The sequence below is a fragment of the Antedon mediterranea genome, chromosome 9, assembly GCF_964355755.1.
Source record: "Antedon mediterranea chromosome 9, ecAntMedi1.1, whole genome shotgun sequence".
Taxonomy (NCBI): Eukaryota; Metazoa; Echinodermata; class Crinoidea; order Comatulida; family Antedonidae; genus Antedon; species Antedon mediterranea.
The window spans coordinates 24,516,131-24,540,688 of NC_092678.1; the positions used below are offsets into that span (position 1 = coordinate 24,516,131).

Consider the following 24,558-nt stretch of genomic DNA (forward strand, 5'->3'; position numbering starts at 1 on the left):
GGTGCTTTATCTTGTAATATTAATACCAGAATATGAAATTAGCCAATTAGTAACTGTGTTTGATTGTAACTTTTGGAAAAGGTTAAAGCAAGGATGTATTTGTGTTTGAATTTTTCTTCAAAAGATTCCACAGTTACATATTATTAGTACTGAGAGTTGTGATGGAATTGGTCCACTTGCACCTCCGTTGGTTTAATAAGCGCCTACGTTACGTAGTGTTTTATTAAGTATAGGCCTAATAACAGGGAAATCTCATTTGTGTACACCATCCCCTATTCCACAATAAGAACGGTACATTTTTCAAATTCCCCCTTGTGTTAAATCACACTGTATTTTAACTGATTGTTGTCGTTTGAACTATAATAAAGTATTGTCGTCGTCGTTTTTCCATTTGTTTATGCATTTCGCTATTTTATTCATAATACTTCGTCATGCATGTATACTTCCGATATAAAAAGAGAAATAATAAAAATAGGGAAAATAAAAGTCATAAAAACAAGTTTACATTTAAATAGAAACACCTTTATTGTCTCAGTCGATCAATCAGCCATAAATAATTCTATTTCACTTTTTTCACAAATATATATATTTACATTATAATAATGATAATTTTTCTCTTAATACTTTTAACTCAAAATACTGCAGAAACTTATAAGAATATACTATCTTTAAAGTAAGTCAAAACTAACGCGGCGGTGGCGACATATTGAGAATTTGACGACAATAGCATTTTCATTCATTACCACAATGCTTTCTACATACCATGGGCGTATTGTCTTTATTGTACGTTGTTCAAGGTAGAGTACGTTTTTAGGGGAAGTATGTAGTGTGACCTCTCGATTAACTCCAATCCGTATTCTGATGAAAAGAGGTAGATCAAAGTATTTATACCTTTAAAAGCAACCTATAGTTGAACATGACAATCGTACATTATGTAAAAATGTCAATATTAAACCACCATTGATTTAACTCAAGTTTTCCATTGAATTTCAATGTGTTTGTTACTATACTATTCCCCAACTATTTACTGTATTCATTGTATGCCCGTATTCTTGTATTGCCTTACACATTTACATTTCTTTATCATAAATATTCTGGCCTAAACGAAAAGTAGAAAGCAACATTTGTTTTAGTAAATTTCTTTTTTTACTCCCCGACAAAATCAAGTTTGGGTCGACGCCAAACCATTGAACTTGCTTTCTTCCTTATGAACCAAACTTATTTATTTTTGCAGAAAACAGGAATAAATTACGTGTTGCGTGCCTAGGACAAAAAAATAATAAGGTAACCATACGTACACTACGCGTAATTACGCTAAAATGTACGTACACTAAGTATAGTTGTGTTGTAGTGTACGTACACTTACGTAATTTTACGTAACGTTTTAAAATGTGCGTATTTTAAGATAATACTTTTCCAAGACTTTTGCTTCTTAAATATGCCCTTAATGAGTTGCTCAGTAACAATATTCCACATCCACGTTAATTCAACGTTAAATAATTCACACACTTTAACTTTTCAACCCCATTAAATTCACATATATCAACCTATGACAGCTAGTCACTTGTGGCTAAATGCCACAAACTTTTCAATGAATTTAACAGTAATGTTTGATATCGAAATGTTGTAGAACATACGTGCGATGTAATATTAAAATCAAAGATGTTTAAGCACGGTTACAATAAGGCTTTATGGTCAATCATAAGATAAGTTAACTCTTAAAAACCTACACACCCAGTATGAGACAATCACATGGCCCAACATTCACTCTTACACTGTAAGTACACTTTTTCGGTAAACGTGTTATGGGTGTCCGATTTTTATAGAGTTGAATGAAAATAGTTTAAATACATTTTTAAAAAATGTCTTATTTTAGATAAAAGTTAGAAACCATCTGTAAAGTTGAAAACCATGATCACTTGTATGCATTTAATCTTTTCCTCTAATCCATGACCTCACGTGTTTGTCTTTCTTTTAAATATTCTAAGCCTCAAGTTGTTTTCACGATTGTTTTTATTGTATTTCCAAACGCACCTTGTTTACTTCCAGATCGTTCTCTATCGTAATTCCCAGCAGTCTATTTAGCGCATGTTCACTTTGGTTAAACAAACTCGTCCTTTCTCCTATGTTCTTTGGTATTTGTTAAGCGCTATTTTCATCATTACACTTCTATAACTAAATTGTTTACTTAGTTTCCTTCACGTTGCTCGTGGTTTTTGATAAGATACATAGTTTGAGCTATCGTAACTAAAACTAGAATCCTTAGGACAGCTATCAGGTAGTTTATCATAGTCTGATGTTCTATAGTCAACAGCGATCATAGAACAAATGTTGATGAGTTTCGCTGCTGTTATCACACTAATCTCATCCATACCAGTGTTAATAATTTTATTAGAAACTACTCCAATAATTCGCGTTCCATACCTCCTTGTATTTAGTATGACTGCAGATCCTGAACTGCCTACTTCAGAATTACAGTCAACATTAAGTTCGTCGCCATTTCTTTTAAAATCGGTTAGTTCTACTCGGCAAGTTTTTTCTTTTTGATTAAATCGGCCACTACTAAGAGGATACCATGAGTAGGATAGCGTATCCGCTATAGATGCTCTTTTGTGGTTCTCAAGACCAAACGGAAGAAACTGCCGCTGTCTCGTCACTTTTTCTAACTTTATTATTGCGTAATCATAACTTTTGTGACGTTTCCTTTCTGATGGTGAGCTGTGACGTAACCATAAGTATGGAACGCGGATTGTTGAGATCTGCATTATTTTGAATCCGTGAACGTACGGGAGTAAGACTCTCATTGCATTGCAGTTAGGTAGAAAGTGCGACTGATTGTGAACGCAGTGAGCTGCAGTTAACACGTGCATGTTATCAAGCAGGATCCCCGTACAACCGGATCTCTGACTCGATGTCACTCGCACAACATTTTTGTAAGGAAATCTTAACATCATTGACCTGTTTAAAGGTGTCTCAAAATTGTTTCTTCTGTGTCCAACCGATTTAGTTGGTATAATATGCTTTCTCCTTCCGTTTCTCCTTCCACCTTTACCCTGCCTCCTTCGACCACCTCTTTTCTCATCTGGAGATGGTAACACATTTGCGTCAATTCCTTCCAAATCAACTAGATCTACACTATTACGTTTTGTACGCACATTTGTGCTATCTTCTTCTTCCGATGAATATTCTGTAATGATATCTTGTAGCCAGTCAAGGTCCTGATTCATAAATTCTTCATCGTTATTACTTTCAATCTTGCGTAATAAATCCTCAATGGCGTCATATTTGTGCAATAAATCGTGCGTTTCTTCAACTTTTGAAAGAAATGCATTCGAGTCCATTTCCAAAATTGTATCTTTTGTAACTTTGGTTGAAGAAGCAGCTGCAGAATCGGCTGCAGCAGCAGCAGCAATGTCTCTTAAAGCAGGAACTCCCTGACAAAAGTACGGAACGTGTACTAGTACATGTAGTAACACAGCCAGAATGTGCAGAGTATTGGAATGCATTCTGTTGTCTGCTATGATTTCCAAACGTCAAAATCAGAAATGTTCTTATCTCAGTTAAAATGTTTCGCTTTAATAACTGGTATAATTGAGGTACTGTGTTTAGGCACTGAACTCGTCGTCTTTGTGGTTACGGTAACGGTTCGTCGACGGTGTTCAGTTCACTCGGTTCTGAAACATCTCAGTGAGTGTGTTCTGTTTTATAGTCGAATTGTTATTACCGGAAGTTAGTAACCATGTCACTGGCTACGATTCTTGTTTTATAGAAAGAAAAAAAAACTGCTCGGTTGAGAGGATGATTTGTACGGTTGGTTATTAAGCGACAATAATTCAAACTGGTTGAGTGCGCGTGACGATTTGAAACCACGCCTCCTTTTCCCGCCACTCAACCGGATAAATCGAAATGAGTGTCTTCTTCGCGCATCAGTTTGACGTGTGTTCCTCATCCATTCCTGCTTCAGCTTCGAACCATTAACTGTGTGCTGCTGTAGCTGTAGCCTTTAACGTGTTTTAGTTGCTACTGTGGATTTATGTGCGTTAGGTAACAGTACACAGTCTAATAACATCGCTGTGGGAATTCGTTTGAACGGATCGTGTGCGTGGGGATGCTTAAATCTACAAACTCGAATTTATGGAGTGTTTGACTAGAATTGTAATCTTATGTATCAATAATAAGTAAACGTTTGGCTATTTACAAAGAGAAGCATTGACAAGCTCCAAAAGCATTATACTACCCCTTATACCTTGGGGTATGTTTTCTTACCAAACGCTTGAGCGGTACTTAAACTTTAAGCTTACACGCACGCTATTTATCCCTGCTCCCTTAGGATATGCTTCTTATGAAATACCTTCCATTCTATACACGTCGTTTTGTACTTTATACAAGGTAATACCGTAATAATTTACTCTTTTAAAAACAAATCTGTTTTCATTTTTCCTTTAGCACCGTGAAATCGTGTGTCTAAAAAAAACACCATCATCATGTTGAGTGTATTGAAAATATGGGCAATTAGCATAGCAGAGGCAAGTTTACACTAAATAAAACAAGTTATATGTAGCTTAAAATCCCTTTTGACATTATTTAATGCACGCGCGCGTTAACTTTTGTGATTTGTTAACACTTTCTTGATATAATGCTTTTATTTTTATCAGTAATTGTACGCGCGCGTTAACTTTTGTATTTCTTCAAATCTCTTTATATTATGATTATCTGTGATCATCGGCATTTGAACGCGCGCGTTATCTCATCTTTGGTATCATCTCTCTTTTGATCCCGTGTCTATAGGCTACATAGTATATTACTTAACATCCATCCGAGACAAAAGTTGAAATTGATGGAGGGCGCTATCACCATTTGAATTTATTTGCTAAATCCTGAGGCTGAATTTTCTGATATGGATAGCAGGTCTTTTCATGTCAAGTTCGTTAATTGTAAATTCAATAACATTATTTATAGTAATCAAATCAATTACTTAAAAGTGACGTTACTCTTTGACTATAGTGAGGGTGATTATACTTTTGCGTAAGAAAATGATGTTTATTTTTGCAGGCTATGTACAGTAAAAACGTTAACAAATAAATCGTATCGTTTTACGGATTACTAGAATGATTGCTAAACGATGGGTCATTAAAATCAATACCCGTCTTGTGGTGGGCGGATTTTAAAATATCAATGAACGACGACGTAACTTAAATAAGGAGAATAGATGACGTATGCTTTTAATAATAATCTTAAAACCTGATCTTTAAGTAGTCTACTTAGATGTTATTATTTTTATCGTATCCTAATTTGAACTTACTGTTAACCGATATCGTGGTGGGTGAAACCGATGTAATGTACACGTACGAGCAATGCATATACATGGTTTTTATTTTACATTCAAACAAGAATTATATATTGTTATTTTATATAAATCCAACGGCAAAATACTGGAAAAAATTACAATTGCTGTGGGTATCAGTGGCTTGATCTCAATAGAGATACAACATAAAATAAGCAAAAAGCTAAATCAAAACGATAAAGTAACACAGCCAGAAAAAATAGCAGAGCTTTCGGGCAACACTAGCCTTTTATCAGTTCAAGTGATTGATATTATACATACATAATATATAGGCCTACTTCGGCTTATTATAAATAAACTTATGAAGTTCACTAAATAAGTAAACAAATAGAAAATGAAGCGGGGATACGATTGTATCATGATCAGTGTTGATATTTTACCTACGTTAATATTCTACGTCACGTATTTACGTCGGTATTTACGTAGCTCTCCTAGTCACATCGCACCACTACATTTTATATTTTCAGTTTTAACGTATCATGTCATTATATGTTACGTTTGTATAAGTGATATCGTAAGAACGTTACATGTAGGCCTATGTGTATGTATAGCCGTTGACATCGTCCTATCCTCGTAATACACCGTGAATCTTGAACCTTTAACCTTTGCAGGCTTTTACATGAATTTAGGCTATACTCCTAATGCACGGTAACTCCCGATGATTAAACTGCACACTTAGGCTGACCTAGGATTGCACAAGATAGCTAGCGTTATAACACTAGCATGTGATGACAGGCCGCATTAAACACTCGTTTCTATGCGAGGCCACGTTTGCGCCAATTACTATTCAAAAAGTCTGTAAAATTGCTGAATTAGCCAATAGGAACATCGTTTGAGCATCATGTGATCATTACATATTATCAACCATTAACATAACATTTTCATTCGATTACTGTCTTTGTCCAGTAGAGTGGTTTCATAAATTATAAGTACGGTATCATTTCATATTTCTCTCTAACATTCTTACCAGTATATTTATTATTAATGAAATATTCTTATTATTATTATTAATATTGTTAAATGAAATATTTTTATATATTATTATTATTGTTAATATTTTTGTATTATTATTATTCCAAAAATAAATAAACTATATTGTAAAAAATATTTAAATAATTGCTGGTATTGTGGAAATTAAGGATAAAGGCCCATTTACACTAGGACGATAACGATCGACGATAAATAGACAAATGTGCATTTTTCATACATAAAACAAAAGAAATATAAAAACTTTTCATTCTAGAACTATAGAATAACCTTCTATGCTTCCTTTGATGAAAATGATATTTTCACACGTCCAATCAAATGACGTCATGATTAGTAAGAGCAATAATATCGTGACAATACAACGATTTTATTGTTTTTATTTATCATGACGTCATTTGATTGGAATTTTAAAAATATTATTTTTATCAAAGACAGCATAAATGATTATCCTATAGTTCTAGAACGAAAACCTTTCTAATTTATTTTGTTTTATGTAAACAAAATGCATGTTTATAATATTCATCGTCCATCGTTATCGTCCTAGTGTAAATGGGCCTTTAGCCTTTCAAATGATTTGAGTATTGTGAAAGGATAGGCCTATCATCAATATCGTCACTATCATTTTCATCATTATCAAATCATAATCAATGACATCCTATTGTGTATCATTATCAACATTATTTAATCAAAATTAATTTATGGTTATTGATAACCTGATGACATCATGTAATCGTTATTATTATTCTATTTTCTGTAGTTTTATTCGCTTTATTGTGATTATTTTAAAATCTTTTTTTTTTCAGTAACACCACCACGCATTATTGTACGCACCACGCACTCGTACCACGCTTGCGCGCATCAGTTTGACGACGTCACACACTTTTATGAAGTAGTCGTGATGATAATATTTTCAATAATATTCACAGCTATGAAATAATGCGGCATGTACGTCCACGTCGTCCAATTCCCAGTGGTGTTATAATCTCTTTGACATGATGAGAACAAAGAAAGCCTTCTGCTGCTGATACTGCTGCAGCATACATAGGTAGATAAGGAAACTTCGTCTTTGGATTATGTACATCTGTCATGTACAACATTTGATAATAAATGAATGTTAGTTTTTTGTATTATTATTTTATAAATTCCATGGATATTTTTAAGGTAACGAACGCGAACAATTATTGATAATCATGGCCACGCCCCTTTTAGGTACGCGCATTTTTCTATATCGATATTGAAAAGATAAATGAATAGTTATTGAAGATGATGGCGATTACACGGATAACTATGTTGACGATTATTGATTATTGATCATTGATGCCATTGGTGTAACGATGATGCGCAGCTCGTAGGGTTAAGCACTATTCATCCATGTAGGCCTACTAGCTGTCCGCGGAGCACCAGCAATCTGGGATGGTAATCCGTCTCGCCGCTCTGGTCTCAAAATGTCGTCCCCCAGTCATCGAATCATATTTGTAAATAAGTCATAGTACTTAATGTGAAATAAGTATGTTGGCTATGCTAAACTCGTAAGAAAACCTAATACTAATATAATGTCCCTAATCTGGGATACATTTAATATTTTTATTATAAAATAACTGTACGGCTTACGGATTCACACACATGATAATAATTATCTCTTAATGATTTAATCATTATATATACAGTATATAATTCATACGTTAAGCTCTGTCTACACTATCAAACTAGTTTGACAAAAAAAGTGTGATGATGTAGGCTACCCAAATATGTTAGTGATATGGCATAATCATGTCATTATGAGCACATCACATATTTTTGTCACATAAAGTTTGATAGTGTAGACAGAGCTTTAAACAGATAACAATGAAAAGGTGTTGATTTATTTCACATGTATGAAATTATTTCATATTTCTAAAGTGCTGTATTAACTGGTGGTTGACACTTAATCGTTAAAAGCGGAAGAAGGTCACGTGACATTAAACCGTGGCCTTTCCGTTAATGCGTATTACATTGTCCCTGGACGAGCTCTCTAGACGAGCTATTGCTCCTTTTAGCGGCCACCAATGTTAAGTGTCCGTAACACAACGAACAGTTGTTACACAACGCCTGCTTATTCGGTTTAACATCATATCTTAATTCATAAGCCATTTTTATTATGTTATTTCATATTGGTTTTAAACTTAAACTTAATCTACATTTCTTATATAAAAAAATAAATATATAAAACTATCTATATTTATCAACTTATTAAATAGAATACAATTAAATAATTATAATAATTAATAAATCAATCATAATAATAGAAAAACAAATAGATTAGGCATATTATATACAGATTAAATTCGTTTACTATTTACAAATAATACGCATTTCGTCGTCAAGCATCACAAAGAGACGAATTAAACGCGCCGCGCGCAAAATCATTTTCATCATCGTTTACACGCGCATTCGTAATATTCACTATAACAACCATGTTTTATATATTCATTTCAGAGAATATTTGATATATATTTAAACATTGTTAGAAGAATTTTGATATGGCTTCTATCAAGTCGAGATGATGAGGCAGAAACCGAGGTGCAATTTGATGTCAACTTTGAATGTCTTGATGATGTTACCGTTTCCATAAATCTTTTACACCCGATGTTCGATCAAATCCATGTTAAGTTTTCAATTTCTGTTCACTATTTTTCATCGTCGTTCATGATTTCTTAGGACTTTCTGACTTAGTTGAAAATGACACGTAGTTGGACTGCAGCAACTGGTGCTTCTTGTAGCCGTTTTTGCGGCACGTTTCAGGCAACTTAGTCGGTATATTTCGGTGCGGCAAATCACCCGCAATCATTGAACAAATATTCTTAACTTTGTTTGACGTTAAAATGTTGATAACCTCGTACTTTGAATGTCTATACGAAACAATTCCTGCGATGATGTTACCAGACCTAATGGTGTTCATGAATACAGCTGAGCCGGAGCTGCCCAGTTCCGAGTTGCATTTGGTTATCAATCGGTTGCCGGCTTCCAAGAAGCCGTTTTTTGGAACCTTACAAGTAGTCTTTTTCGGTAAAAATCTGCGTCCACTTCGGAATGGATAGCAAGTGTACGAGACATGTGTAGCGATGCCGTCCTTAAATGTCCCCATCCCAAATTTCACGTTGTCCGTAGATAACACAGGACGATTTTTCGTCGATAATGTCAGAATCGCATAATCGTAATTTTTCCAGCCTGAGGACGACGAGCGAAGCCATCCCGTAGGTACGCGCGCAGTCGTGATGTTGTAGATGATAAAACGAATCTTACTAGGCATGTTATTAACAGTTGTAACTCGCATATTGTTATTCCGTAAATGTACTGAAAAGTTTTTGCCATCGTGAATACAGTGAGCAGCAGTAAGAACATGTTGATTGTCCAGTAAATAGCCCATGCATCCCGGCGATTTGAAAATAGATGCCCCAACACGTACAGCGTTTTTGTACGGACTTTTCCTCAGTGTGGTTATGTTCAAATTAACGTGTTTTACTTTTTGGTCCTGAGAAGAACCTTGCCTGGACCGCAATTTGCGGTGGTGTCTACGTCCGCTCTTTGGTCTGTTTGTATGTGTGTCTGTTTTACTACGTTTCCGCCTTCTGGATATCCTGCAAAATCCTCCAGAGCTGTTGGTATGCTCCATGTGCTCATTTATCAGACTACCAGCGAACAATTCTTCCAATTTATTTTCTGTTTCCCGGTCATCGACGGGCAATTTGTCGAGTTTTCTCATCTGAATAAGAATATTTTGTGACTTTTTCCCAGAAAGTTGTGTCTCAGAGCTTACGTTTACAGAATGTGGATATTCCCGAAATGTTGCTACTGTTGATCCTCCAATAAAACATGGAGCTACACAAAGCAAAACCAACATGATGGAGTAATGCACAACAGACATAATGATGAGTATTTCGCGCCAAAATATATGTTGTCTGCTGATAGTGATCATTAGTAGTAGCACTTAGGCTGAACGTCGGAACGTATATAGCCTGCTACAGTTTAGCGTGTAGCTTATTATTACAAAAGCATCGCTTGTAAGATGTCGTTGATTGGAGGTCTAAGCCTTACGGACCCGCGAGATTTGACTATGATTTATGTGAAAAAACACAGTGACTGTAATGTAATATTTAAACCACGCCTGCTTTAGTTTTAAAAAGCACTCAGGAAATCCGTACTACCTGCGGCGGCGGAGGTATACGTACCTCGCCGTAACAAACATTAAACGCAATTTATAAAAATCATAATTTCTAGTTTTGTGCAATTTATAACTTGTAGCGGACATTGGCACTAAGGTATTATTCCACTATTACAACCTCGCGTGACAAGATACAATTACTTTCGTTAGGTGTAATAACCATCATCAAAATGAATAATAGATATTGAGATAAATAAAGATAACAAAGATACTTTGTGCTTATGTAGTACTTGAGGATGTTGACGATGCTTAATTCGTCGCAAATGAATATTATAGCAGTATAATATAACTAATACAGGATGCTATCAATTTGGATGAAAATCACAACACATCTTCATAAAATTAAGATCTGAAAAGTACAGTTAACGTTCTGTAGATGGTCCCTTTGATAGTGACACCTCTTCCTTTTTTTGGGTTGTAGCGGTTTAAGTCAAATGTACTACTCGGTGCACTTTACTGGTAGTGCATCCAATTACTGCGGTACTACTTGTACTTTACTGTGTAAGTGCGTACATTTAGTGTGCGTACTATTATCGGTACTGTTAAAGTGCGTACAATTATGTGTGCGTACTTTACTGTTAAAAGTGCGTACAGTTAGGTGTGCATACTTTACTGTTAAAGCGCGTACAATTATGTGTGCGTACTTTAGTGTTAAAGTGCGTACAATTATGTGTGCGTACTACTGTTAAAGTGCGTACAATTATGTGTGCGTACTTTACTGGTAAAGTGCGTACAATTAGTGTGTAGACATGTTATTACGTCACTGTTAATAAAAGTGCATTTCTCTATTTTAAGGAATAATGTACAGTAGGCCTATAGATAGATTGTGGTCAGAATTTGTAGTGATAGGCAGCAGCCAATTTGAATTGTAAATTTAAAATTCACTTTGCTTTAGTAGTAAAATGTGTTTTTCTTCGAAAAGCATCGTATAGACGCTTTTAATTCCGGCTGTTGCTCTATCTTCCAAGAATCAAATCCGTTGAGAGTAGGTAGAATTTATACGGCAATATTGCTAATGCCTAAGAATTTTCATAAAGTGGAAAATGGAAAGACGAATTGCCGTCTTACTTCTCATTTATTCGGGGTTAACCAATCACCGTTCAACTTGTACAATTAATTAAATGCTTATATTACGTGTACTTTTTGAACAATTTACCGTCTTTTTCTTCGTATGTTGAGTAATACAAGACAATTCCATCAACGTGCGACAGGTTGGAAAGAAGACGAAGAAGAAATCAACCATTTAAATACAATACAACATGACCAGCTGCAGCATGCCGGCGAACACGGCCTAAAAAAACAACATAATTTAAGCCTGTACACGTCACGCGCGTACAAAAATTGGTATCAGCATTTAAAATAATTACACGCACGCATATCATAATATGAACTCACGCATTTCAAGATGCGCGTTCTCTTCGTGTTCAGATCATAATAAACAGGTCCAGGGCGAGGTTGACATTTTCCGCTTTAATGATTTGACAATTGATTAAAGCTTCTAGGAATAGTTATTAATTTATACTAAAAAAACAAATATTTCGTAGAAAGTCATGACAAATAACCCAGAATACATGAAATATTAGGCTCCATTTATCAACATTTATACTGGAATATTTCGAAACTAGAACCACGAGCATGTTGTTTTGTAAATTTTAATGAAAATCGCTTGAAAGCAAATCAATATAGTTCAAAACAAACCTAAATTATTATTATATGAAGCAGCGTACATCAAAGTAGTTATAAGAAGGGGAAATTCTTGTGTATCATCATCAGGGCGAACCGCCGGTCTACTTGCGTGCACGCGCACTTACGCAACATAGTGGTTCGCCATAAGGTTTGCGTATTTCAATAAAAACTTTTGTTTAAAAGTTCACGTCTAAGATGCATTTTAAAAGAAAACTGTGACATACCGTAACTTATAAGTTTGAGCATTTTTATTTTGTCTTTGTTCAAATTCCCCCTCCGCCTTAACGCCTCCTCGATCTCTGGAATTTACCGATTTTCAACAATTTTATAGATTAAAAAATTAAAAACCACTTTACTTCGTAGTAATGATTTACGTACAAAAGTATTATAACGCAAATCAAAAAATCGGCTTCTTTAATTTTTGATTGTAAGCGTTTTTTATGTGACTGCCTTGAGGGCGCCATGGGTGTTGTGTTTGTCGAGAGATTGAAATAACAGCAACATCTACAAGAGAAATAAAATAAATAGAAAATATGTCAGAAAGCTATTAGCAGAAAACATAACATTGACAGTTATTCATTAAAAAGTTATTCATTTAAAATGTTATTTAGTTAAGAAAAACAACTATCTTGTGGTATCGCACAAAATAAGTCTAGCGCCCTCTACAATTATTGCGTTAGTTTCTCTTGCGGACAAGAACGAATATACATACACAATAATGTATTGAATTGCGATATCTGCTATTAATCGCCATTTATCACATTTTATATTTGGCATAAAATTTGTGTTTAGAATTTCATATATCTGCCATTTTTAACAAAAAGTGAGTTGTCTTAAGAGAACTTAAGTCTGTCTCAAAAGTTTAGGATCACTGAACTTTTCGAAAATCAAATGTTTTTTTGTAAGCGATATTTTAATTTTTATATAGTAAGCCTAATACTACATGTGGTATTTCAGTCATTAAATGTTCATTTTATTATGCCTACATTTTGAAGTCGCATCGACGACGACCAGTTGATTTTTCCAGGAAAATGTAATCATATCTAAAGCATAGAACTTGCCAGTTCTTATTCTAGGACGTTTTCCAAATTCCTTCACTTGCACTGATGAAGGGTTAGTGTGGCCTGAAAGCTCTGTTAACTTTTCTGGCTGTCTACTTTATCGTTTTGATTTAGCTTTTCGCTTTTTTTTGTATCTCCATTGAGATCCAGCCACTGATTTTTTTAGTAATTTGCCTTTGGATTATATATATATATATTTATATAATTCATTTTAAATTGTCCATAATAGCTTTTGAATTATGTAGATATTATTACTATATTAATGTAGACATTATTCAATCCTCCATTCCGACAACTACAATTAGATCAATTAATATTCACTATGAAACGAAGAAATTCCATTCTCAGGTCGTGTTGCTAGGTTACGGAAATCACTGACTGATGACGTCATAGCTCTGTTGAGTTTAGACGTGTGTGAAAGAAGGTCTATAGTTGTACGAGCAGGTGATGTGCCGTAGATGAAGTGTACTCACTCGATTGATGTTGCCGATACGTAGGTGAGTTCGTTGTGTGTATAGTGTACGTATACGTCGTCGTTGGAAAGGGATCGCGCCGCCGGCCTTGGGGGCGCCATTGTTGGGACGTGTCCACACACTAGTATTGGGGTAATGTTACTTTCGTAATTACATTGTACGTTATGCTATTAAATATAGATGTTTGGCTTTAGTGTATACATTTAGTAATTTTATGTAGTAAACGATTATTTCAAGGGTCAAGATTGTTTGTTCAAGTGTAGAAATCAATGAAGACTAGTAAATGGATAGGTTTAGGATGGTAGTAGGCCTAATAAAGCTTTGATATAAGATGATGACGCAGAGGAGGAGATGCTGGTGGCGGTGGGGTGCTGAGGATGAATTGTAATTTGATGATGGATGGATGAGAAAACAGTGGTAGCGGTTTATTGTTGTATTAAAGAGTGAACATTATATATATAAATATATAATATATTGTTCTTTGCCTGATTTGTTTATATATATATAATATTTATATATATTATAATGTATATAAATATTTAATTCTGCATAATAATGAATAGATTGATAAATTGTATTTCGAATATTTTGCTCACGTTTTTGGCCGGTACATAATTGAGTATGTAGCGTGCACTGCATCCTTGTTGGATCACAGTCGACATACAGATATCATTTTGATATGTTAATCATTGGTTCTAGTTGATTAACATGCCCATGACCCAATCGACGTTGTATAAAGCGCGGTTCACACTAGGGCGCAACGCAAGGACGTAACGTTGACCAATCACACGCGATGGATTATTCAAACAATGGCTTGTCACTGGTCAACTCGTTTGCGTTGCGCGTACATCCTTGAGTTGCGTCTCTAGTGGGAACCACGCTTAAGACGCACAAAAGGACGTACGCGCAAGTAATTTGTCGAGCGATGAATTAATATTTGAACTGTCGCTTGTGATTGGTCAACTTGCTTGCGATGTTCTTACTTCATCGCGAACATACTGATGGTTTAGTTTGGCCTACAGAAGGTCTCACAACGCTCATAGATATATGTGTTGAAATATATGAAATGCTAATTTCTATTGTGTGGCGCCAGTTCAGCAATTATGGAGATGCGTATAACAATTGCAATTATGCTAAGGACTTAAGCTCCTTTGATTCAATTAAGATATAATAGCGTAGCTGTAGTAAATTTGTAGCACACTTAACGAGAATAGACAGATTACAGTTGTAGGCCTACTCAGTAAACATGCCTCGCGAAAGTGTGTAGTATTCGTGCAACACTCGAGAGCCTTCTGAATAATTTATAAAATATGAACTATACCAACCAATAGGCCCTATAGTATTTAATTCAACCAAACAAAAAACACAAAAAGCTATCGTCATTTGAACCCGTGCGCGCGCGTTAATTGGGTGACGACAAATTGCCGAAATATTTTCTAGGTATACAAGATTTGCTAGGCAATAACCATCAATATCGTCATACATATGTCACTATGATTTACGAAATAATTAACTTTGAATTAACAGGAGCCGTGCGTATGACGTGTTCTTTTACACACATTCAATCTCAATAAATTTAAACATGAATGAAAGATTAAACGCGTTATAGAAGTGTATATCACCCTAGAGAATACTTTAACCCCATTCTTCAACTTGTCAATCGAATAGTATGGAACGCAAAAAAGGACAAAATTGTTTGAGTTTGCGCCATAAGGATTGATTCTTACTAGGACGTACGCGCAACGCAAGTGAGTTGGCCAATCACAAGAGACGTTACGTTACGTCCTTGCGTCATTTTATAGGAAACGAGTATAATAAATGTTTTGCAGTAGGCCTACTCTGCGCACCTTCTGTTCTTACGTACGTATGGCGCGCCAAGCTGTCATTTATTCGGAAATAAATATATCTTAGATTCAACTCCATATACGTACGCTTGGATTTTTCATTAGCTTGTCCATTTAGCGTTTCATACAAAATATATAATAAAATGAACTAATCAACTCCGCAGGCTAATTTAAATAGAAGGTTAAAAGTGCATTGAACGCGGGTGGTATATTCGTTACTTAACGTACGAGGCCTACACGTCTTCTTAATTGCATCCGTAAATTTGTTTACGGGCAATTTTCGTGACTTTTTAACGTATTCTTCTCAATACACTTAAAAAAATCACGTAAAACCATGTAACGCTTTCTGTCGCTTTAACTTTTGACCTTACATGTATGCTGTTACGTAATACACTCGGTTACTGTGAAAAGCAAAATGGATTCAAATTAAATTTGACATAGTATGTGCGGTCGTTCACAATATTATTGATTTCTGAAAATAAAATATACTATACGATAAAATAATATGAGAAAAACCTACCGGCTACAAACAAGCCATGAACAAGATAGAAGATGCTACCGGTACTGAATATGCACGTTAATTTTCTAGACAGCAGAATTTTGTTGCCTAGATTAAAAATGATCACATTTGGTTTTCTTTTACAAGATGGTCGTCGTGTAACATTAGCTAATTTCAAAGTCTGTTTATGAGAGATATTTGTTGTTACGTACACTGTGTATATAGCAATTACCTATGCTTAACATAACCATATTTCTGAAATTACATCGCGTTCTTTTGGGATCATTGCTTTCAAACTAGTTACCTGGTTGCCATGGTTATCTCGTTATTTTGTGCGCGTTTTATTAGTTGACGACTCTCTGTGGATGTTTTCAAATATTGCAATTTGTATAGTTCTCGTATGGCAACGAATTTAATGTTATAGTATTTCAGATTTGTTTTTATATTCGCAGATTCATCTATCCGCCTCCTTCATCTACCGTTCCCATGCTAAACAAAATGAAATAAGACGCTGTATGTAAACACGCGTGTTCAAATATTGATGACAATTGTATACGGCTTTTGCACGCGCGCGTCGTGTTCTATCTAGTAAGTGTAAATTTAAATATAACTTTTCAGAATATGGTAAAAAATATTCACGTAAGGCCTATATACACAAATCGCTTATATATAACGAGAACCAATTTATACTATTTCATGATGATATGCATTTTGTAATAAATTGCTTACGACTTTTAAATGTATCCACGTAAAATGTGAAAGAAGTAATTCGACGGCATACAGAAAAATATTTCACAACAACTGACACTATAACTTACACGAGGTTAACAAGGAAAGCTCGCCGTATGTATTTCTTGTGGTTTTAGTGTAAATTCTAAAATAACGAAATATTCATTTAAAAGCCTGATTACGACGTTTACATTTAATGTTTTCGATGAACGTCACAAACAGCCACGTCACGTCACGTCAGGGAACAAAATTGATGTTGTTTATTCCTAATCATTGATGATGGTTGTAAAATATTACTGATGATCTCGGCAATTAATCAATCAGATTCCAACTGACGTTTCTTGCGTATTATTCCTTTGCGCGTGATAATATTATTAGGCTAGCCAAGGTGGTGGTAATTTTGGGATGGATGTAGAAATCGGTACTTTTACATACTTTGTTTGCGTGGTTCCTATTAGCGACGCAACGCAAGCGAGTTGACCAATGACAAGCCACTGTTCGAATAATCCATTGCGTTGCGTCGTCGCTCGTGGGAACCAAGCTTTAGGTGGTCGCAAATCGAAAGTCCTTTATAATATAAATGTGCCTTCCTGCACTTGTTGTATGTGTTACGCCACGCCACTTTACGGTTCTACTTATTCTCCCAATATAAAAAAAGAATATACATAAAATATTATGGTTTAGACATAATCCAATTTACACTCGTTGGATCTTCATATCTTCTAAGACAGCCAAACTGTCTGGGCAATAATCGAATTTAAAACGTCAGAACATATCGAAAACATTAGCGAAGAATCGAACCGTTTGTGATTTACCATCCTGAAATCTCGGTAACTTCAGTCGAAGTGGATATTAATGATAATGTTGTATTTGTAATACCAACAAAGAACGCGCGCGCGATAACTCCAACTCTTTCTATTATTGTCATTTCGTGTTGCCATAGGCCTACGTTGTTATAATTTATTTTGTCAGGTTTGTGTTGCCATACATTATTATAATGTATTTTGTCATTTACGTGTTGCCATACATTTATATAATGTATTTTGTCAGTTGTGTTCTGTCATGCATCATCTTTGTTAGGCCATGTGTTAATGTTTTATCGTCTTGTAGTAGTAATTACATTATTACATTTTAAATTTCATCTACCATTTGGTATATTAAATTTGATTGATTTTTTTTAACATTTCTTTTTTCTCTTATCGCATTTCATAAACATAATAATATTGGATAACAAATTCGATATAAACGTTAGACGGTTTAGTTTACAATCTGTTATCAGACTCTAGATACTGCCTAAATTAGATAAGACTATCGTGACGTATACGAGGTGACGGTAGAAAACGTATGACTCCTATAAGCTTGGTTCTCACTTGCGACGCAACGTAACGCAATCTACGCAACGTTAACGCAATCTACGCAACGTAAGAAAATGCCCTTCCAATCATTGTGTTTGCCCCCACCTGCGTGAAATCAAACCTGCGATTTTTACAGCAATGGTGCGTAGTCGGTTCCCACTTGCGATTACGCAATACATCACTTTGCGTCGATACGTCGCTGCGTTACGTTGCGTTGCGTTCTAATGGGAACCTAACAGCTTGGTTCCCACTAGAACGTAAAGCAAGGACGTAACGTAACCAATGACAAGCGAAGTTATAGACAGTTAGCAATCACAAGCGAATAAGCCATCGCTTGTGATTGGCCAATTCAGTTGCGTTGCGTTACGTCCTTGTGTTGCGTCGCTAGTGGGAACTTCCGGCGGACCCAACAGATTGGCTGCTGTACCTATAGTTTAGTGATAAAAAAAATTGCTCCTTGTCGTTAATGCTTGGTAATTCCCACTAGAGACGAAACGCAAATACATAACGCAACGTAAATGAGTTGACCAATCATAAGCGATGGATTGTTCGAACTCTCGCTTCCCATTGGTCTACACGCTTGCGTTACGTTTACGTCCTTGCGTTGCGTCCTAGTAACGTTACACAGACGAGCGGTTACGGTAAGCGGAAACCCGCGTAGCTTGTCCCACGTAAAACCGCCCGTCCACACCGCGTTGTGTGTAAATGGTCATAAGGAATAACATAAAGTCTATATTCGTATTACCGTTACCCCTCGTTTGTGAAAATTGGCCTTATGGGTGTATCTAGAATAGCGGTGTCCTAAAAGACAGTTTCTACTTTTTTTGTATGTGTGGTTGGGTTCACAAATCATAACATTATTTACCTTCAGATCTGATGATGCAAACTATCGGGTCATTTGGAATTCAGAAACTTGTCGTAAAATGCATTCCTATTATTGATATGCAGCTCAAGTCAATATATTGTACAGTCCATAAAATTATCTTGTGAGATATTAAGTAAAACTGTGCGTAATTCACAAAATCTGATATACGTGTGTGTTTTTTATAATTCATTTTCCACTTTTGTATGTATAATGGAATTTAAGTTACTGTAAATGTTAATTAAGTTTTCACGTGGTCGACTAAGTTCCATTAGCGTCGTCGTTGTCGGTTAATTAGATACAGTACGCGCCTTTATTATGGTCATTAGTAAGAAATATATACAATTATTCTGAGATGATAATATTCATCCCATTAGTTAATACCAAGTGTGAATAATAATTCGTCATTCGCTATGACCATCACCATGACATATTTAGAACGCGCACGTGCGTCACGTGCGTTTCTCTTAGCAATGTGCACGTTATTACAATTTTTAAGTTTGTCTTTTACGCAAGGACGCAAGAGCAACGCAAGAGCAAGTTAAAGCGTGGTTGCCACTAGCGACGCAACGCAAGGACGTAACGCAACGCAAGTGAATTGACCAATCACAAGCGATGGCTTATTCGCTTGTGATTGCTAACTGTCTATAACTTCGCTTGCTATTGGTTAAAACGCTTGCGTTGCGTTTACGTCCTTGCGTTACGTTCTAGTGGGAACCACGCTTGACCAATGCCAAGCGAGAATTCGAATAACCCATCGTGTGATTGGTCAAATTACTCGCGTTGCGTTCTAGGGGATTCAAACTTTAACCATCCAGGTTCGTCGGCCCTCTGACCCATTCTTGCACCACTGTTTCGATGCAGATATAAATCAAAACTTGTCGAGCTTAATGACTATTAGGAAATACCATTTAAAATCAATCCATTGGGGAAACCTTTGTCAGTGGAGTCTGCCCTTTATAATTAACAACACACTGGAATAGTGATTTACAAAGACAGGCCATTTCCGAAACGTGTGTCAAGGTCCTCTTGGTCAGTGCGTTCTGCCGGCCGGCCAACCGACGAGTGCCCTCATGATGACGTCATGTTGCCCTTTTATAGTCAAAGCATAAGAACGTATCAATTCGGGATACGAACTCGCCTTCACGATTATGCCTTTCTAATAAATACCAATATCTCGACGCGGAAATTGATTAATACCATACCGTATAATTCCTTTGCGCATCCATGCTGAGCGTGCGTAGAAGGTCTTTTCGACGCAACAGGCGCATAACTAGTGCGCATTAGCTAGCTCTCAGAGGTCTGTATCATCACCGCGTATTCGATGGTTGGATGATGGGATCAGAATAGGAAATTGTAGCCATCATCAAGATGATGACGGTGATGTATGTCGTATGTCGTATTCTTAGTAACACATCCGCACATTATAACAAAGGCTCTTCTTAATATTGTATGATGATTGACGTCTTCAAAATAAGGTTACGAATGCCTTGGATGCACTGACTAATTCTGCATTAAAAGTGCAAAATATATCAATACTTGAATGTTCAAATTGAGCGTTGATTAAACCGTGGGGTGATACAGGGATGACACCCGGGATATTCAAATAGAACATTGATGGCATATACCATACATACAAACTACCTCAAGGTAAGGCATCATCACACAATGAAAAACGCTCGCTCGTGCGCGGCGTTGTTGCTATGCCAAAGTGTGCGCCCCTTTTTAGTTGTGTCAATTTTTCCTCGGGACTTAAAAACAATGCATCGATCTCATCTAATAAAGTATTAAGATTGTTTAGGAATTGGATTCGACCTGAAGAGCTAATTTTCGTTGAAGAAAATGTGAAACGTATGTTGAGATAGATTATTACTACAGGTATTATTAGTAAATAAAAACTATGAAAATGTAATCAGTTTGGAATTGATGCGATTGAACTAAACTGACTCTGATGACATAAAACACAATTAAATGATTAGAAATAGTTATAAGGCTATTTTAAATGAAAACATTTGCGTATCTTCTATGATGGTGGTCTGATGACGTCATCTTCTATAGAAATTACTAATTAATGTGTTAGCATATTCAGACGGTTAATCAATATTAATTTTATGTCGTTTAGCAATTCTATTATTAATTAGGCTCTTTTAATTTCTTTTCAGATGCTTTCGTATTCGATTGTATATAACATACAGTAAGTGAATTACAGTTAAACCCAATGTGATAATAACGCATCTTTCCCAGCGCATATTCCATTATTCACTGCGCATGTGCAGTGAATAATCACAAACTCAACAACATTTATTATTTTGATTGTCACACTCGCTGATTCGCATAGTTTGCTGTATGTAGTGAATAGATCATTTTGATATCTGGTCCTCCTCTGACCGCGTAGTCGTGCGCCGTCGTCGGACGCAATGTAAAATACTTTTCTGCTGTTTCTGATCATGCCCCGATGGAACGCCCAAAGGGTTAGCTGACGCTGTGCAACTATTGGTGACGAATTCTTTCTTTGTTGAAACCACCACAGACTATATGTATTCCAAAACGAGTGGAGGGTGCAGCGTTTTCTAATCTGGTTTGAAGGCAATGAAAGTAAATATTCGCGTTGATAATTTTGAGTTGTGTGATTGGTTTTTGATAATTGATTGTCGCGATAATTGAGGTCGGATTCTAGTGGTGACTAGCAAAAACTGAATATACGATTTGGTGTTTTAAAGGGCTGCTCATAGAGACAGAAAGAGAGGGGTTGTTGCTTAAATTCGGTTTAAAAAATACGTCATGACAGGTGGCGGTTGTACGAGTTGCACCAACCGGAAAGCTAGTTGAAAACTTTAGTTTTGACAGAGCTTAAGCCATTATAAGAGAGTGCCTGGGACGAGTCAACGTCCTTTGAACACGTTGATTTGAATAAGGGCAGGAAGGTGACTAACTATAGCTAGTTAATACTGGACCTTGTGCTTGCGTGACTAGCCTTTCAATCTAAACCAGTCTTTGTTTTCTTCACAAATCATTCTGAATTTGGCAAGATCATCAGATCAGATCAACACGTGCGAACACAGTGCATTACTTTAAAAAAAAACTTGTCTCCGAATACAACGTGGTTGCACTTTTATTACAGCAAAATAAACATCTTGCAGAATATAAACACATTTTGCAGCTAGAGCCGTATAGTGGTCGTCGATCCATCATTAGCCTACCGCTGTTGTACTGTTGATAGTTTAGAGAGAAGACGTACATACGGTGTTGCGCGCTGACATCTGACTCATTTCACCCGCCGGTGTAGAACAACACAGCAGCAGTACACGATTTATTGTCGATCGTCTGCGCTAATTAGTAATAAGTCCGCCGAAGAAATGACATAAGTCGTCACGTATAGACTGTTGCAAGTTGAAGTTAGACCAAATTTACAACTCTATAAGAGCGTCCGTATTCTTGTCGTGTGGAATTAATTTCTTCTTTGGAATTTTGTACGTGGAATTTATAAGATTTGTTTTATGGACTGCGAGAAGAGTTATATAGTCTGCTTACTCAGTAATACTGTTCATCTAACTTTTTTTGCTGTTAATTAACTTGTTTGGACTCCTCATCTTTTTCTCTTAACTAAGGAATTTCTGTCACAATACATTTTGTTTTATATATGTCATGGTCATATGACGTCATAGAAATCAAACAATAAAAGATTCTATCAAACGCGCGGGATTTGTAAGACGAGAATGGCGGCCGCTGACACGCTTATGCCTCTACCCATTGAAGAAATATACGGTAAGTTTTATTATTTTTATTAAGATATCATATATCCATGGTTACAGAATATATTATACGAACATTCTACAAAATATGTTCCTGTTCAATTTATTGCCTCTTTCGAGGTTTTCAATTAAATATGACGTCATCAGTTACAGATTTGTTGATGGACACTTGAAATTCCCAGAGGTCATCACACCAATTCAGTTTTTAACAAATTGAGGGCGCGCGTTAATAGTTTCATCGATTAACCTGTTTGAGGTTCATTCAAGTACCGGTACTGTATTATTGAATCCCACATGACGTCACACAATGGCGTGCACGCAGGGCGCAATGAATAGGACCAGACGGATAATCTCGTGCCCTTTACGCACGTGACGTGCCGGTGCGTGTTTGCGTCCAAGCCAAGGATGCATTCGAGATGTCAGGCACCGTTTGAACTCACACGTCCCGTAACTGATTTAACATGTAACGTGCTCACTTTCTGATCACGTTATATTTTTGTGTGAAGACGATTTTCAGAGAATCTGGTAATAATATCGATCGATTGTTGTATGTGTGTGTTAAGACATTAGTTTGTGGACATTTTGTAGTAAGGTAGTCGTTGCCATGGTGAATGCTAATCACAATTGACGTCATCAAGATTTTACGCAGCTTTGTTACGGTACTATACGGTTTATAAAAAAATGGAAAGCACCGTTGAAGAAATATTATGACCACAATTTTAAAAATGAAGGTTGTGTTTTCCATTCTGTACGAGATCATTTCAAAATGATTCTACTGTAGTTCCTGCAGTAACTACATTGTAGGCGTATAATGTATATAAAGTATGATTTCAGTATGGTTTAAGTATGGTGAATTCAATTAAATATTTGGATAAACAGGTTAAAGAATAAACCAAAGTTACTGCAGTAACTACAGTAATAATTGTTGACATTATATACAGAACAAACAAAAATCAGTCCTACTTTCTTTGTTAATTATATAAATGGTGTTTATAGACTTATTTATTAAACTAAGAACATTATATTCTTCAAATACTGTTTAACAATGATGAGACCTTGTACGACGGCGGTCTTTGATGAATCACGCGCGCGTCGTACTCAACATGATGCGTAATCAGACACGACCTAATCAGTCAATTTAACTCGTCATCAGCATTTATCTCCTCCTTCGATTTTTACAATTAAGGTTGAAATAATGATTGAATGACCTCCTAACAATTAAACGAGATGTTGCTGAATAATTCGATTAATCAGAAATTCGTTTTCTCATTTTTCTCTCGATGTGCTTTTTTGAGTAAATTTATCTTTAAGAAGGTCTATTGTTTCTGCTTTCTCAACAGAAAATCTGTTTGTAATTTTTCTATTCGTTAAAACGCACGCGACAGCGTTTGACGGTATCGTATGGTTGATGACGCACGCGTGGAGTGAATAGGTTCACTGTATAAATGAGATATGCACAGTTTTATTGCGCCATGAAATATAATTTATTGTATTGCTATTGTGACGTCATATTAAATACCGATGTATAGGCCTACATGTATATTTGAAAAAAAGAAAATGCTTGGTTCCCGCTAGAGAACGCAGCAACGCCAAATTTGACCAATCACAAGCGATGGCTTATTTCAACTTTCGCTTGTCATTTGTCAACTCGCTTGCGTTGCGCTTACGTCGCGCGTTGTGTCCTAGTGGGACAAGGTTGTTGGATGACTTGTTGGTTCTATTAAACAAAATACTGTAGCATAAAATCAAGTACCTGTATTGAGTT

At 35.9% G+C, this 24,558-nt stretch overlaps 3 protein-coding genes across 3 annotated transcripts in view; 1 reads left to right on the top strand and 2 right to left on the bottom strand.

Moving 5' to 3' along the window:
• Positions 1-527: 527 nt before the first annotated feature.
• LOC140058656 (uncharacterized) lies at positions 528-3,657 on the bottom strand. The gene has a single exon (XM_072104347.1). It carries the CDS (start codon positions 3,504-3,506, stop codon positions 2,199-2,201), a length of 1,308 nt encoding a protein of 435 aa, XP_071960448.1. The 5' UTR covers positions 3,507-3,657; the 3' UTR covers positions 528-2,198.
• A 4,283-nt stretch (positions 3,658-7,940) lies between these two features.
• LOC140058976 (uncharacterized) lies at positions 7,941-10,303 on the bottom strand. Its single transcript, XM_072104769.1, has one exon. It carries the CDS (start codon positions 10,284-10,286, stop codon positions 9,015-9,017), a length of 1,272 nt encoding a protein of 423 aa, XP_071960870.1. The 5' UTR covers positions 10,287-10,303; the 3' UTR covers positions 7,941-9,014.
• An 11,595-nt stretch (positions 10,304-21,898) lies between these two features.
• The window catches only part of LOC140059248 (cAMP-dependent protein kinase type II regulatory subunit-like), a 31,806-nt gene continuing 29,146 nt past the window's right edge, over positions 21,899-24,558 (top strand). The window contains exon 1 of the mRNA XM_072105115.1: positions 21,899-22,806. Within this exon, the coding sequence (XP_071961216.1) occupies positions 22,758-22,806 (49 nt within the window). The 5' untranslated portion in view covers positions 21,899-22,757. The remainder of the gene's footprint in view (positions 22,807-24,558) is intronic.

Coding starts and splice junctions, on each gene's coding strand:
- LOC140058656 (XM_072104347.1), bottom strand. CDS start 3,506: ATGCATTCCAATACTCTGCACATTCTGGCTGTGTTACTACATGTACTA.
- LOC140058976 (XM_072104769.1), bottom strand. CDS start 10,286: ATGATCACTATCAGCAGACAACATATATTTTGGCGCGAAATACTCATC.